This window comes from Rhinatrema bivittatum, chromosome 2, assembly GCF_901001135.1.
Source record: "Rhinatrema bivittatum chromosome 2, aRhiBiv1.1, whole genome shotgun sequence".
In the NCBI taxonomy this organism is placed as follows: Eukaryota; Metazoa; Chordata; class Amphibia; order Gymnophiona; family Rhinatrematidae; genus Rhinatrema; species Rhinatrema bivittatum.
The window spans coordinates 388,203,365-388,219,810 of NC_042616.1; the positions used below are offsets into that span (position 1 = coordinate 388,203,365).

At 43.0% G+C, this 16,446-nt stretch overlaps 1 protein-coding gene across 1 annotated transcript in view; it reads left to right on the forward strand.

The window, feature by feature from the left end:
- The window catches only part of ADCY2 (adenylate cyclase 2), a 1,371,519-nt gene that overhangs the window by 1,032,796 nt on the left and 322,277 nt on the right, over nt 1-16,446 (forward strand). The window contains exon 12 of the mRNA XM_029590013.1: nt 6,584-6,664. Within this exon, the coding sequence (XP_029445873.1) occupies nt 6,584-6,664 (81 nt within the window). The remainder of the gene's footprint in view (nt 1-6,583; nt 6,665-16,446) is intronic.

Below are 16,446 nucleotides of genomic sequence, written 5' to 3' on the forward strand. Positions count from 1 at the left end.
GAAACAATTATAGGAAAAATAACCTAGCGGGTTACATAGCTATATTCCTATTATTTATGTCTTTTCACTGGTTCCAATTGCTGTTCCCTGTTTCCTTGATTCTATGAGTTTTTTTAACTGTTCTGGGGCTGTAAAAACAAAATTATCTCCTCTTATTTTAACTAAACATTTAGCTGGATACCTTAAATAAAAGGAAGCCCCAATATTTAGGGTTTCTTGTCTCAGGGCTAAAAAGCCTTTCCTTCTCTGTTGAGTGATTTTACATAAATCAGGGAATATTCTTATTGGCTGTCCCATAAATGGGTTATTCGCTTTTTTGAAATATTTCTTCATGACTGAGCTAAGATCAAGTTCAGTCAGAAAAGTAACCAACAGTGTAGCTCTTTCAATGATTTCATAATGGGAGGATTCAAGGTAATCTGTGAGATTCTCAAGGTCCAACGGTTGTATTTGTACTTGAGACTTTGCGTTAGTTGGCAAAAAATAAACTTTGTCCATAGGTGGGGTTTGTTCAGAGGTAAATTCTAAATTTTCTAGGAGATATCTCCTCAACGTAACACGGGGTAATTCCCCCACCACTTTGGGAAAGTTTAAGAAACGCAGGTTTAAATGTCTCAGTCTGTTCTCTATAAATTCCACCCTCTTACTCAAGAAATCTCCATCTTGAATAAGGGAACTTTGCACTTCTTTTATTACCTTTATATCCTCCTCCATTTTCATGAATTTTTCCTGATTTTCTTTTATTTGAACGTTATTTTTGTTAGAAATTATTTCCATTTGTTGAGACAAAGTTGTTATTTTCATTGAGCAATCATTTACTGCATTACCCATGTTCTTCAATACATCCCAAATAGAGTCAAGGGTAACATTTGCTGGTTTTGGAATCATGACAAAGGCTGGCTGAATTTTCAGCATCTCACCTTCTCCTCCGCTCGCAGATGTTTCCTCCGCCGGACGCCCATCTCTCTCTCCGGTTGAGGATTCCAGCGTTCTTAGAGCGGGATCAGTCTCAGCAGTTGCTCCCTCCAAGACCAAATCCAAGGTCTCCATTTCAGGGCTTTGGCTGGCTGACTTTTGCTGAGATTCTCGCTCTTGCGGCGGAGGTCTGACGTCTGGGCTCAGGGAAACAACTTCCGAGGTCGAAGGTAACTCTCCTCCGTTGCCTTCGACAGCCGGACCTCCTGGCCCTTGCTTAATAGCTGTCTCCAGACACTGCTTGATGGTCGGCTGCCCGGTTAAGGTAGGGGGTTCGGAGGGATAGATCTTTGTTTTTCCCTTCCTTTTCGCCGGCATTTCGATTGTTTAGAGAAAATTTTCAAGAGAACAAAAACGCCGAGCAGCACAGTGTTAGGGTCCCGCCGCCATCTTGACTCCACCCCTCCCTTATTAATTTTAATGATCAAATTGTCTATTTAAGCCCACTCTCTGTTTCCTGTCTTTTAACCAGTTTGTAATCCACGAAAAGATATTGACACCTATCCCTTGACTTTTTACGTTTCCTAGAAGCCTCTCATGAGGAACTTTGTCAAACGCCTTCTGAAAATCCAAATACACTATATCTACAGATTCACCTTTATCTACATGGTTATTAACCCCTTCAAAAAAAGTGAAGCAGATTTGTGAGGCAAGACTTGCCTTGGGTAAAGCCATACTGACTTTGTTCCATTAAACCATGTCATTCTATATGTTCTATGATTTAGATATTTAGAACACTTTCCACTATTTTTCCTGTCAGTGAAGTCAGGCTAACTGGTCTGTAATTTCCCGGATCGCCCCTGGAACCGTTTTTAAATATTGAGGTTACATTAGCCACCCCTTCAGTCTTCAGGTATAATGGATGATTTTAATGATAGATTACAAATATTTACTAATAGGTCTGAAGCTAATCTCCCTGGAACAAACCCAGTTTGGTCAGTGTGGATCAAGATAGGGGCTATAGAAACTAATCTTAAGGCTAATACTTTTTCCAAAATTTTTAAAACATTTATTAGCGAAGTAGGTCTATACAACCCGCATAATGGCTTCTCTCCCAGGTTTGACAAAAAAGTTATACATGGCATGTTAAAAGAAGCAGCAATCTGTTATCCTGCAATAAAGAGTTCAATGTAGAACCCATTTCATTGTAAAATTTGGCAGAAAATCAATCTACGTCTGAGGCTTTACCCAGTTTCAGATCTTTAATATTGGTAATTTCATTATTCATTCTATCTTTTTCAATACCCTCTAGCCTTAGAAGACTCACCTCTGCAAGATATTCCTCTTTTGCTGCATATGAGATAGTCCCATCGGAAATATACAACTCCTCATAGAATTGGGAAAAAGGCTCCCTAATACTCTGAGTATCATAAAGTGGTCTGCACTGGCAATCTTTACTTTTCATTATTTGGTTTTGGGTCATTCTGTTTATTAGCTTTCATGCCAATAGCTTTCCAGCCTTATTTCTCCATTCAAATACTCTTGTTTAACCTAGTTGATGGGAAATCTCGTCTAAGTCCAGAATTTGGAGTTTTTTTATTGTTCTTAATTGATCCAATACTAGGGTAGAAGGTGATCTTTTATGTTTTAATTCCAGTTTTGCAATTTTCTGCAATAAATGGATCCTAAACTTCTCCTTTTCCCTCCTAACATGGGTAGCCATCGCAATTATTTTTCCCCTGACCACTGCCCTCAAGAAGTCCCAAACTATAACAGGTGAAACCTCCCCTGTGTCATTGAAATTTAAGTTTTCATGAATGTCAACCCTCAACTGGTCACAGAACTCCCTGTCACTCGAGACAATTTTATTCAGTTTCTAAAATTGTCTCCTCCGGACAACTCAGGAATTGTAGCTAACTTTCCTCGGGAGCATCTGGATGCTAGCACACATCTCGATGTCCCCAGACCCATGCCTTAAATGGCTCTAGCAGCCTGAATAACTCACCCCACCCCAGTATACTCCAAACCACCGGAGGGTTCTCAAGATTCCCTGTCCCCTTTTCCATCACCATTTCATGAGGTGGCAGAAGTGAAAAATATTAAAATAAAAAGTCCAGAGCCAGGCACTGCCCACTCCCCAAATCCGCCCTCCCTTTTTTTTTTTAACAAATTCCCCCAGCCTCTGGCTCCCCACAGTCCTTATCCGATCTTCCCTGATGTCCCAGTGAAGGCCCAGAGTGATCCCTATAGCTCCAGGCCAAGTGCCGCCATTTTTCAAAATGGTGCCAACCAGCCAAGGTCCTACCATCACCCTATTGCAATGGAAGGATCTCAACCACCAGCACCATTTTGAAAAATGGCAGCGCCAGGTACCGGAGTCATAGGGGGCACTCCGGGACCCCATTGGGCCAACAAGGATGTTTGAGTGTGTGCCAGGGGATCAGGAGTGTGGGCATGAGATCCAGAGTTGGGGTGGGAGGTTGTTAAGAAAAGAGGAGGGATTTGGGGAATGGGCAGTGTCTGGCACTGGACTTTTAACTTTACTATTTGACAATGTTTTTCACATCTTCCACTTCATGGGATGGTGGGGGGTGAGACTGGAAGTTTTGAGAGACTCCCCAGGGGATTTGGGAATGCTGGGGGGATTATTTGGGCTGCAGAAGTTTTAGGAGGATATTAATCTGTGGTATTTCTACCCCACGGGATTTTTTTTACAGCTAAGGAAAATGCCACAGGGCTTACTTAGGTGTGGGTCTTGGCAATGCAGCATAGTAAATCCTGCAGTAAATTACCACAGCTTAATAAATGACCCCCTAAGTTTATATCTCAGGCAATGGAGAGTGAAATGACTTGCTAACAGGATTCGAACCCTGGCTTCCATGGTTCGCAGCCTGCTACTCTAACTTCTAGGCACCTATTCTGGGTATTCGTTTTGTTTAACAATAAATGGCCTCTATTGCCACCACTGCCGATTCCAGGGGCTTTCCTAGGATCTTTCAATCCCCCTTCCACTCCCCAAAGAAAGCTGTAGGGCTCACGTCTGGAAAAAGAAAGGGGTAGAAGCAATGCCCACTCACTCTTCCCAAACTTGACATCAACTTTGTTGCCAGCTTCAAGGCCACTGATACCATTTTAAAAGCATTACAGCAGGGCAGGAGCAAGTGACATAATAACATAGTAATGGCGGCAAAAAAAGACCAAATGGTCCATCCAGTCTGCCCAGCAAGCTTCCCACAGCAGTAACTGCTGCTCCATGCAGGTTACCCCCAGGCCCACTTACCCCCCCCCCCCCATGCTTTTTTTTCATTCTTTCCTATCCTCTAGCTTTAGTGATCCACAGTGGGGATCACTTCTGCCCTAATTTTTTCTCCAGGACCCCTATGGAAAGGGAGGTGGGAGCTTTGGAGGTCCTAAGCCCCAGCAAATTTTTCAGGAGACAGTTGAGGGACTTGGGAGAGACCTTGGCTGGGCTTTTCTCAGCCCAGCCATGCAGGTTCGGGACCCACAGCTTTCTTAGAGGACCTCAGAAAGACTGCATATTTCCCCCTATGTTTACCTTTACCCTACTCTGAGATTACTTGCATGGATGCATGTTTAGTCTCATGCTCCTTCATTGTTGTTTGAACAATTTATTCACACTACCTTTGTGGTGATATCCTTCTAGTGGAACCTGGACTGAGACCAGCGGCCTTTTTCATTTTAGAAAAAATAAACAGCTGCCAGATAGTGATTACCTTTCATTGTAACTGTCTTAGGATGGAACTGAGACACCTAGATATGTATATATGCATCTATATCTGAATGTTAATCTACTGAAGTCATTCACAATGCCCTAATTACATGGTTGTTGGACATGGGCCATTCCCACAGAGCAGAAATGTGATCAAGATAGTAGCAAGCTTTCAAATTATTTTGCTAATACTGTTAAATATAATATACTATTGAATCTCAATTAGAGCATGAGTATTACTAAAACATTTCAGGTGTCTGGAGCATTCATTTTTCCCTTTACTTTCAAATTTATATTTCATTCTTTGGTGTGGGTTGTGTTGGGGGAAATGAGGTCCTTTACCTTTATGAACTAAAGCAATTTGGGGTGCTGCTGTACCAGCTGATGTCACAAGCCCACTGTAGTGTCAATTTATCCAAATAATAAGATTAAAATTGAAGGAGATTCAATTTGGAAAAACATGGGAATCTGCCCAACAAATGTGCTTTAAAAATTATAAACAAACGTTTGGATAGGAAAGAAAAGGCAACAAAAGGAAGGAAAATAATCATCTATAAAATCTTTTGGTTTAAGAACGTATCTGAACCACTAAAAGGCCTATGCAATAAAACTTCTGCAAAAATTTTAACATGCATATTGGTAAAAATTTAACATACCCGCTAAAACAGTGCTTAAAGTGCTATGCAAAAAAATGGTAGCGCATAGATGTTAAAATATTACCTCCAGAGTGTTTGCACTGTAATAACATGTAAATTAGCCCAGAAAAGTATGACCTACACTCTATGTGCAACTGGAAATCTCCTACTAACTGGCCCAAAATAAAAGGACCCCAAATACCATTCTCCCCTGAAAATTTACCATCCCCCCTCCACCACTGTCAGCACTGTCTGATCTCCAGCCCACATCAGCACCATTACCCCTCCCCAATGAGGAAGATCGGCTCCACGCGTCCTCTGAAAATCCCAACATGAAGCCCTAAGCGGCCCCCCCCCCCCTCTAAAATGAGGGCTTGCTATTACAGAGGGATCCCCATTTTTGTGGGCAGGAGGAATGACAGCACTTCTGCTGCCAAATGGCACCACTAGGTAGCACTTAATTGTGCATTAGATATAGTGGCCCCTGTCCCTCAGTGGCATCGTTCAGAAGTTGCAGTTGTGTGGAACAGAGGTTTCTCGTGGCCTATAAAGCTAGGGAGCACTCCAAAAAGATAAGCCCTTTTTTGAAGAGATGGAAGTGGGGATGGCTTGATGTCAGGAGCGGGTTGGGATGGGTTCAGGAGGACCAGTCTTCCTTGTGAGCTTGGCAAGAAGAGTGCCTGATGTCTGTCGGGGGTTGAGGAAGTCTGATGGGGGTGGGGGAGGGTGGAGATGGTGCTGCCAAATGTGGAAATCGGATGGTATTCAGTGGGTGGGAGAATAATGAGGGGCAGATTGCCATTGGGGTGGTTTGTGGAAGAGGAAATTCCCCATGCTGACTAGCCCTTTAATTTCGGACCAGTTAATATATAGAAATTCCAGAAGCAGCTAGGCAATTTTAGGCCTTAGCATACACAGTGAAGATTTAACATCTGCTACAAGGCAGATGTTAAACTTTTGGGATTTGCAAACTAACAGTATAGTGTTTAGAGGAGAACAAAGCACTATATTTCCCGTGCATACCGAGAAAGCTGCTGCTCTTGCTGCAGTGACAGCACCTGTTGTCTTGCTCTGGCCAAGCAATTCACTGTTCAGCTGTTTGAACCGTACAGAGCTCTGTATCTACTAAGTCCAATGCGGATTAAACAACTGATGTGTGAACCTCATGGGCCATGACAGGGAGGAGAGACACCAATGGCAGAGGTCCCTTACATCAACCACCCTGTGTATTGGAATACTGTTCTAAAATATACTTTATTTTAAATTGTAGCTTTTACTAACAGTCAACTATGCTTTATTTCAGAACTAAGTCACAGAAGAAAAGGTTTGAAGAAGAACTGAATGAAAGAATGATTCAGGCCATTGACGGAATAAACGCTCAAAAGTATGGGGGTGAGGGGAGGGTTATATTTGCTAGTGATTAGATTACATCTGTGGATGAGTAAAAATCTTTTCTATAAAAATTAATTTGCTGCTGAATTCTTCCTGACAAAATTGTTTTCCAGTGGAACACACATTTAATTTAATTCTGGCCTAAAATTATAAGGCAGAGTGCTGACTGCAATGCCTTTGGCCAATTCCCAGAGCTGCACTATTCCTAGAGACAGCAAGAGAGATGATATTACTATCTGATTTTCAACTTGTTTCAGTGAGAGGATGGAGGTGTGGATATTGAAAACATTGAGAAAAAAAAATAAGAAAAAGCTTTCATAGAAAAATGAGAAACACAGTGCACAAGAAATGATGCCTGATTGCCTAGAGCCATGGATTAATTATTCAAACATACAAAATGTATGCTTTCAAATGCATGCCTATTAGTCCTTAGAATAGATCAGGGTAACTTCACGGAGGAGTTCCTCTCTCTAAATTTCCTTTTATTCTGAACTATCTAAGGAACTCTACTTTTGCCACATATGTTCACCAATCACTTCATTCTTGTATGTTTTTTCTGCTCTCATCATCAAGTTACCAATATAAATTTTTTAAAGTATGCCTTAGTTCTTAACTCCAAATAGAATTTTAGTATTTTCTTTCCAAATTGACTTCTCACTTTGTTTCATTTACTGGGTTGATACACAGAAAATGTTTTTTGCATTTTTTATTTTGTATCTGTAATGAATTGATATTGCAAGCATGAGTGTCTGTGATGTAATTTTAACATGAAACAGTGCATGAGATTTATTTATTTATTTACTTACTTACTTACTTATTTAGAATTTTTTATATACCGACAACCGTTTGCACATCGTATCGGTTTACAAATAACTTGGAACTTTTCGGCAATGCCTTTACAGGGAACAATAACTATGTAAAAAGGAACTTTACAGGGACTAATAACTATATAAAAAGGAACTAAAAAACTAATAAAGAAATGGAGTAACAATTTACAAGGTTCAATGGCCTTGTATGATGATAAAGCTCCATTTTGGCAGGTACAGTTTGAACTAGGCCAGATTTTGACCCTCTCTATGCATTATATAGTTCTGATTTCCCTACGGAAAACAGTACTGTACTTCCATGCATCAATGGGGAAATTCCTGCCATAAGCTGTCCCTTTTTTGTGAAGATTTTACTCCTGGGGGTATTCTGCACACAAAAATTTAAACTTCTGCAAAATTCTGCATACTTTATATTAGTCAAAATAACCCAATATAAATCATAGTTTTTGAGTGAGTAATTTAAAATGTAATAAAGAAAAGTAATTATTCAAAAATGCAGACTTTTAAATATTTTGAGCAGAATTTCCCTAGAAATACAGGGGTAGATTTTCAAACAGGGCGCCCTCGCGTACTTTTGTAGGCGCATCAGGCGCAAACAAAAGTACGCTGGATTTTAGTAGATACACGCGGAGCCGCACGTATCTGCTAAAATCCTGGATCGGCGCACGCAAGGCTACCGATTTCGTGTAGCCGGCGCACGCCGAGCCGTGCAGCCTACTTCCGTTCCCTCTGAGGCCGCTCCGAAATCTGAGCGGCCTCGGAGGGAATTCGCTAACGCCCTCCCCTCACCTTCCCCTCCCTTCCTCTACCTAACCCACCCCCCCCCCAGCCCTGTCTAAACCCCCCCACCTTTGTTGGGGGATTTACGCCTCCCAGAGGGAGAAGTAAATCCCCGCGCGCCAGCGGGCCACTGGCGTGCCTAGACGCAACCCAGGGGCGGTTCCGGAGGGCACAACCACGCCCCTGGACCACCCCGGGCCGAAACCACGCCCCCGGGCCCGCCCCCGAAACGCCGCTGACATGCCCCGAAAACGCCGCGCCGATCGGCCCCGCCCCCGACACACCCCGACACGCCCCCCTCGACAAACCCCGGGACTTACGCGAGTCCCGGGTCTCTGCGCGCGCCGGCAGGCTTATGTAAAATAGGCGCACCGGTGCGCAAGCCCTGCTCGTGTAAATCCGGGCGGATTTACGCGAGCAGGGCTCTTAAAATCCGCCCCACACTGTATGAGTGTCCCTTCCATCCTCTTGCCTTACTCCCCTAGTCAGACCAATTTCACTTTGCCCTCTTAGGCCCCAACTCCTCCACACTCCACTATCTCTCCTCTCCCATCTCTAAGCTCAACCCACTTCCACTCTACCTTTATTCATTATATCGCAATGATAGGGAGGATCAACTTGGTGGGGGTGTGGCACTTTATGTCCGGGAGGGTATAGAGTCCAACAGGATAAAGATCATACAAGAGACTAAATGCTCAGTAGAATCTATATGGGTAGAGATCCCATATGTGTTGGGTAAGAGTATAGTGATAAGAGTATACTACTGCCCACCTGGACAAAATGGTCAGGCAGATGATGAAATGCTAAGAGAAATCAGGGAAGCTAACCAATTTGGCAGTTCAATAATAATGGGAGTTTTCAATTACCCCAATATTGACTGAGTAAATGTAACATCAGGACTTGTTAGAGACAAAATGTTCCTGGATGTAATAAATGACTGCTTCATGGAGTAATTGGTTCAGGAACCAACAAGAGAGGGAGCTATTTTAGATTTAATTCTTAGTGGAATGCAGGATTTGATGAGAGAGGTAACGGTGGTGGGGCAACTTGGCAATAGTGATCATAACATGATCAAATTTAAACTAATAACTGGTAGGGAAACAATAAGTACATCTACAGCTTTAACACTAAAAGGTGCAGCTGCAAAGATTAAAAGTATTCAACAGGAATATACATTGTTTAAAAATACAATCCTAGATGCACAGTCCAGATGTATTCCACGCATTAAGAAAGGTGGAAGGAAGGCAAAACGATTACAGTCGTGGTTAAAAGGTGAGGTGAAAGAGGCTATTTTAGCCAAAAAAAATCCTACAAAAATTGGAAGAAGGATCCATCTGAAAAAAATAGGTAAGCCATAAGGATTGTCAAGTAAAGTGTAAAACATTGATAAGACAGGCGAAGAGAGAAATTGAAATGAAGTCGGCTGTAGAGGCAATAACTCATAATATAAACTTTTTAAAATATATCCGAAGCAAGAAACCTGTGAAGGAGTCAGTTAGACCGTTAGATGACGGAGGGGTTAAAGGGGCTTTTAAGGAAGATAAGGCCATTGCAGAAAGACTAAATTAATTCTTTGCTTCCGTGTTTACTAATGAGGATGTTGGGGAGATACCACTTCCGGAGATGGTTTTCAAGGGTGATGAGTCAGACGAACTGAACCAAATCACTGTGAACCTAGAAGATGTAGTAGGCTAGATTGACAAACTAAAGAGTAGCAAATCACCTGGACCAGATGGTGTGCACCCCAGGGTTCTGAAGGAACTCAAAAATGAAATTTCAGATCTATTAGTTACAATTTATAACTTACCATTAAAATCATCCGTTGAATCTGAAGACTGGAGAGTGGCAAATGTAACCCCAATATTTAAAAAGGGCTTCAGGGGCGATCCAGGAAACTATAGACCAGTGAGCCTAACTTTAGTGCCGGGAAAAATAGTGGGAACTATTCTAAAGAACAAAATCATAGAGTATATAGAAAGACATGGTTTAATGGAACCCAGTCAACATGGATTTACCCAAGGGAAGTCTTGCCTAACAAATCTTCATTTTTTTGAAGGGGTTAATAAACATGTGGATAAAGGTGAACCATTAGATGTAGTGTATTTGGATTTTCGGAAGGCATTTGACAAAATCCCTCATGAGAGGCTTCTAAGAAAACTAAAAAGGCATGGGATAGGAGGCAATGTCCTTTCGTGAATTACAAACTGGCTAAAAGTCAGGAAACAGAGAGTAGGTTTAAATGGTCAGTTTTCTCAGTGGAAATGGGTAAACAGTGAAGTGCCTCAGGGATCTGTACTTGAACTGGTGCTTTTCAATATATTTATAAATGATCTGGAAAGGAATACGACGAGCGAGGATATCAAATTTGCAGATGATACAAAATTATTCAGAGTAGTTAAATCACAAGCGGATTGTGATACATACATTACAGGAGGACCTTCTTTATTTATTTGAGGCTTTTATATACCGGCATTAGTGTGCAAACATTATACCGGTTTACATTATAATGGACAGCTTGGAAACAAAGTACAATGAACAGGGCAGGGGGAGGGGAGCAAAACATGTAGTTGAAACGAGAGAATGCAGAGTAGGAGGAAGTAAAGCGTAACTCACAAATTAAATAACAATTTATATGAATATGTGGAATGAGAGGGCTGGTAGGAACTTATATACAAGGTAAAAGATTGTTATATACAAAGGTACAGATTATAAACACAATTCATGTAACAGGAATGAAAGGGAGCCACGTGGCCGTTAACTCGTACCGGGGTTGTGTGTAAGGGAGTGTTGGGTGGGCAAGGGAGGGCGAGTGAGGGGAGGGTCTAGTCTGGGTAGGCTCGTCGAAAGAGCCAAGTCTTTAGTTTCTTTCTAAATTTAGAGTAACATGGTTCAAGTCTGAGCAGAGTAGGGAGGGAGTTCCATTGCCTGGGGCCGGCAAGACTGGAAGATTGGGCATCCAAATGGCAGATGAAATTTAATGTGGACAAGTGCAAGGTGTTGCATATAGAAAAAAATAACGCTTGCTGTAGTTACATGATGTTAGGTTCCATATTAGGAGCTACCACCCAGGAAAAAGATCTAGCCATCATAGTGGATAATACTTTGAAATCATCGGCTCAGTGTGCTGCAGCAGTCAAAAAAGCAAACAGAATGTTAGGAATTATTAGGATGGGAATGGTTAATAAAACAGAAAATGTCGTAATGCCTCTGTATCACTCCATGGTGAGACCGCACCTAGTACATAAGAACATGCCATACTGGGTCAGACCAAGGGTCCATCAAGCCCAGCATCCTGTTTCCAACAGTGGCCAATCCAGGCCATAAAAACCTGGCAAGTACCCAAAACCTAAGTCTATTCCATGCTAATGTTGCTAGTGATAGCAGTGGCTATTTTCTAATTCAGCTTAATTAATAGCAGGTAATGGACTTCTCCTACAAGAAATTATATAATCCTATTTTAAACACAGCTATACTAAATGCACTAACCATATCCTCTGGCAACAAACCTGGCAAGTACCCAAAACCTAAGTCTATTCCATGCTACTGTTGCTAGTGATAGCAGTGGCTATTTTCTAATTCAGCTTAATTAATAGCAGGTAATGGACTTCTCCTACAAGAAATTATATAATCCTATTTTAAACACAGCTATACTAAATGCACTAACCATATCCTCTGGCAACAAATTCCAGAGTTTAATTGTGTGTTGAGTGAAATAGAACTTTCTCCGATTAGTTTTAAATGTGCCACTTGCTAACTTCATGGAGTGCCCCCTAGTCTTTCTATTATCTGAAAGAGTAAATAACTGATTCACATTAACTTGTTCTAGACCTCTCATGATTTTAAACACCTCTATCATATCCCCCCCTCAGCCGTCTCTTCTCCAAGCTGAAAAGTCCTAACCTCATTAGTCTTTCCTCATAGGGGAGCTGTTCCATTCCCTTTATCATTTTGGTCGCCCTTCTCTGTACCTTCTCCATCGCAACTATATCCTTTTTGAGATGCGGCGACCAGAATTGTGAACAGTATTCAAGGTGCAGTTTCACCATGGAGCGATACAAAGGCATTATGACATTTTATTCACCATTCCTGTTACGGCTATGGCTGCTGTGCAACCGCCTCACCACCAGGGGTCCCTCTAGAGCTGACTCTCCTGACAGGCCCAGTCTATCTCCCTTCTCCTCTCTATGTTCTGGGCTTTCCCTTATAGCCCTGCCTGACAGTTCCCTCAGCGCTTCGGCATCGAGCTCGCATGGGCTCCCTGCTCTAGCCTTCCTTGCTGTGCGTGTGGTCCTTCGACCTTGCTTTGCCTAGCCTTGGGGCCTTTTCTCTTGCCTTGCCTTGCGTGGCCTTCGGGCCTTCTGTCTTGCCCTGCCCTGCCTTGCGTGGCCTTCGGGCCTTCTGTCTTGCCTTGCCCTGCCTTGCGTGGCCTTCGGGCCTTCTGTCTTGCCTTGCCTTGCCTTGCGGGGCCTTCGGGCCTTCTGTCTTGCCTTGCCTTGCGTGGCCTTCAGGCCTTCTACCTTGTCTTGCCTTGCCTTGCGTGGCCTTTGGGCCTTCTACCTTGTCTTGCCTTGCTTTGCCTTGCGTGGCCTTCGGGCCTTCTACCTTGTCTTGCCTTGCCTTGCCTTGCGTGGCCTTCGGGCCTTCTACCTTGTCTTGCCTTGCCTTGCCTTGCGTGGCCTTCGGGCCTTCTGTCTTGCCTTGCCTTGCGCGGCCTTCAGGCCTTCTGTCTTGCCTTGCCTTGCGCAGCCTTCGGGCCTTCTACCTTGTCTTGTCTTGCCTTGCCTTGCCTTGCGCGGCCTTCGGGCCTTCTACCTTGTGCTGTGTATGGTCTTCGGACCTTCTGCCCTGCCCTGCCTTGCTTACTGTGCGTGCAGTCCTACGGGCCCTCTGCTCTACTGTCTGTGTGTCTTTGGCCTACGGGCTCTCTGCCCTGCTTACTGTGTGTGGCCTACGGGCCTTCTGTGTGGGTGTGGCCTACGGGCCTTCTGACCTGCCTTGCCCCGCTTACGGTGTGTGGCCTATGGGCCTTCTGTGCGTGTGTGGCCTACGGGCCTTCTGACCTGCCTTGCCCTGCTTACGGTGTGTGGCCTACGGGCCTTCTGTGTGTGTGTGGCCTACGGGCTTTCTGACCTGCCTTGCCCCGCTTACGGTGTGTGGCCTACGGGCCTTCTGTGTGTGTGTGGCCTACGGGCCTTCTGACCTGCCTTGCCCCGCTTACGGTGTGTGGCCTACGGGCCTTCTGTGTGTGTGTGGCCTACGGGCCTTCTGACCTGCCTTGCCCCGCTTACGGTGTGTGGCCTACGGGCCTTCTGACCTGCCTTGCCCCGCTTACGGTGTGTGGCCTACGGGCCTTCTGACCTGCCTTGCCCCGCTTACGGTGTCTGGCCTACGGGCCTTCTGTGTGTGTGTGGCCTACGGGCCTTCTGACCTGCCTTGCTCTGCCTCCTGCCCTGACCCAGCCTGAACCTAGACACTGCTATCTGCCGCCTGCCCTGATCCAGCCTGAACCTAGACACTGCTATCTGCCGCCTGCCCTGACCCAGCCTGAACCTAGACACTGCTATCTGCCTCCTGCCCTGACCCAGCCTAGACCCAGACACTGATACTTGCTGTCTGCCCTGACCCAGCCGGGACCCAGGCACGGTTTCCATCCATCCCTGTCTCTCTCCACCTGGAGCCACCCTTTTGGGTGGTGTTCACTACCTCTGAACTCAGCCCAAGCGTAACAATTCCCTTCCTAATAACTCCTATCATTTTGTTTGCTTTTTTGAATCCTGCAGCACACTGAACCGATGATTTCAATGTGTTATCCACTATGACGCCTAGATCTCTCAATACAGCAGAGATCCACCTTCATGCTTCACAGTAAGGATAGTGTGCTTCTCTTCATAGTGTTTATGGCTGTGATCATAACATTCAATTTTGATCTAATCTCTCCAAATTATTTTGTTCCAAAAGTTTTGAGGCTTCTGTAGGTGGTGTTTGGCATATTGTAAGCAGGCTGTTTGCTGAGTTGATGCAGCAATGGCTTTTTTTTTTTTTAAAGCAAGTATCTCCTTATGCATGGTGAAACACCTGCACCATTTTGTTTCAGAGAAGCCTGAATTTCAATAGAAGTTGCTTGTGGGTTTTTCTTTGCATCCTGAGAAATTTTCCCGGCAGTTGTGTCTGAAATCTTTCTTGCTCTACCATGGTATTAACAGAAGCCATAATTTTCCACTTCCTGATCAGAATTTGAAAAGTACTGATTGACAGTAGTGATTGGCTTTTTAAAACCTTTGGAAATCTTTTTATATCCTTTTCCTCGTTTATAAAATTTAACTACTTTTGCTCGCAGATCCTTTGATGGTTCTTTTGCTTTCCCCATGCATCAGTAACCACCAAAGTCAGTGCAGCCTTGGATGAAATGAACAAGGGTTTCTCAAGAGCTAAGAAACTCACTGACTTTTTATTCACAAACACTAATTAAAATCAAACAAGGCACAGGTGTAGATGCCTACCCTTCATTGCCATCTCAAATAGGAATGTGCATACCTGCGTCCATTTATTTGATTTGTTTCGCCACTAAGCGCATATGTGGCAAATAAATGAATGTTCACACAACGAATGGTGTGTGCCTGTGTGGGTTCACAATAGATGTACACGCACACCATTTGTTTTATGTGCACATATGTCCATTCGTTATATATGTGCTTAGTGGCGAAACAAATAGATGCACAAATGTCAACAAATGCACATCCCTAGTCTCAACCTGTGTGTGTATATTATAAACTCAAACATTCAAGGTTATGCAAACTTTTGAGGAGGACCATTTAATTTTTCCCTTATTGCTTTGGTTTGTTTAATGATTAAAACTATTATGTATCACAGAATAGTACAATTAGAAACACCTTAAAAATAACAGACGTGTTTTGTCTGTTCACTCATGTTTTAAATGTAAACCTATGAGCACAACTGTATATGTACACACAAACTGTCATCCTGACTGCATCCTGCAAATCTTTAGAAGTACATGGATCATTCATCTGAAAATCTAGCAATGTGATATACTTCATCCAGTACAAAAAATACCCTGAAAAAACATATAGGAGAGACCAAACAAGTCCTCCAAGCCAAGATGAGCCGTCATTGTCCATTATATTTAAGCTTAACACCAGCATACCATGGGACAGCACTTCTTTCAATCAGGACACAATCAGGGGCTCTTGCTGGTAAAGGATGGTCTCGGACGAAGTAGAGGACAGCATTTAGGGGAGGGTGTGTTCGAAGCCGGGGCTTAAATATTTATATACGTTAGAAAAAGATGCCAAGGAGGGGAGGACCTAGGAGGGTCTTTTTTGGGAAGGAGATTGTCAGTACTAGTTCTTAAAGTAAACTTTAAGTATATGAAGAAAAGAAAGGCATGACAACTGAAATATGTTCATCTTTTAGATCAAAAAACAAGAAACTGAATTAAAACTTTGGATTCATGGCTCAATATGAGATCTATTTATTAAACTGCATTAAAAATGAATACAGCTTTTAATGTAGGTTGTTTCCCACAGTATTCACTTAACCAGTGTTTCCTAACCCCTCTCCTGGAGGCACACCTCTGCAATCAGGATTTCAGGATTGCCACAATCAGAGAAAGTTCTTTTTTACTCAATGCACAATTAAACTCTGGAATTTGTTGCCAGGGGATGTGGTTAATGCAATTAGTATAGCTGTGTTTAAAAAAGGATTGGATAAGTTCTTGGAGGAGAAGTCCATTACCTGCTATTAATTAAGTGAACTTAGAAAATAGCCACTGCTATTACTAGCAACAGTAACTTGGGATAGACTTAGTTTTGGGGAACTTGACAGGTTCTTATGGCCTGGATTGGCCACTGTTGGAAACAGGATGCTGGGCTTGATGGACCCTTGGTCTGACCCAGTATAGCATGTTCTTATGTTCTTCTTAAACATAAAATCTTGATAAATCATTCAAACGATACCATCCATCACTGTAGTAAATGAACCACAGATGATAATTTAAATCGAATTCTTTGCTCAATAGGCAACCAATACATTTTCATTAGTTTTGTTAGACACAACACTGGTAATGAACCTCTCTACTGCATTTTGAACTAATTGTAACACTTTCAGTAAAATCATATATGTAAATTTACAGTGGGGTTCCATGTGTAAA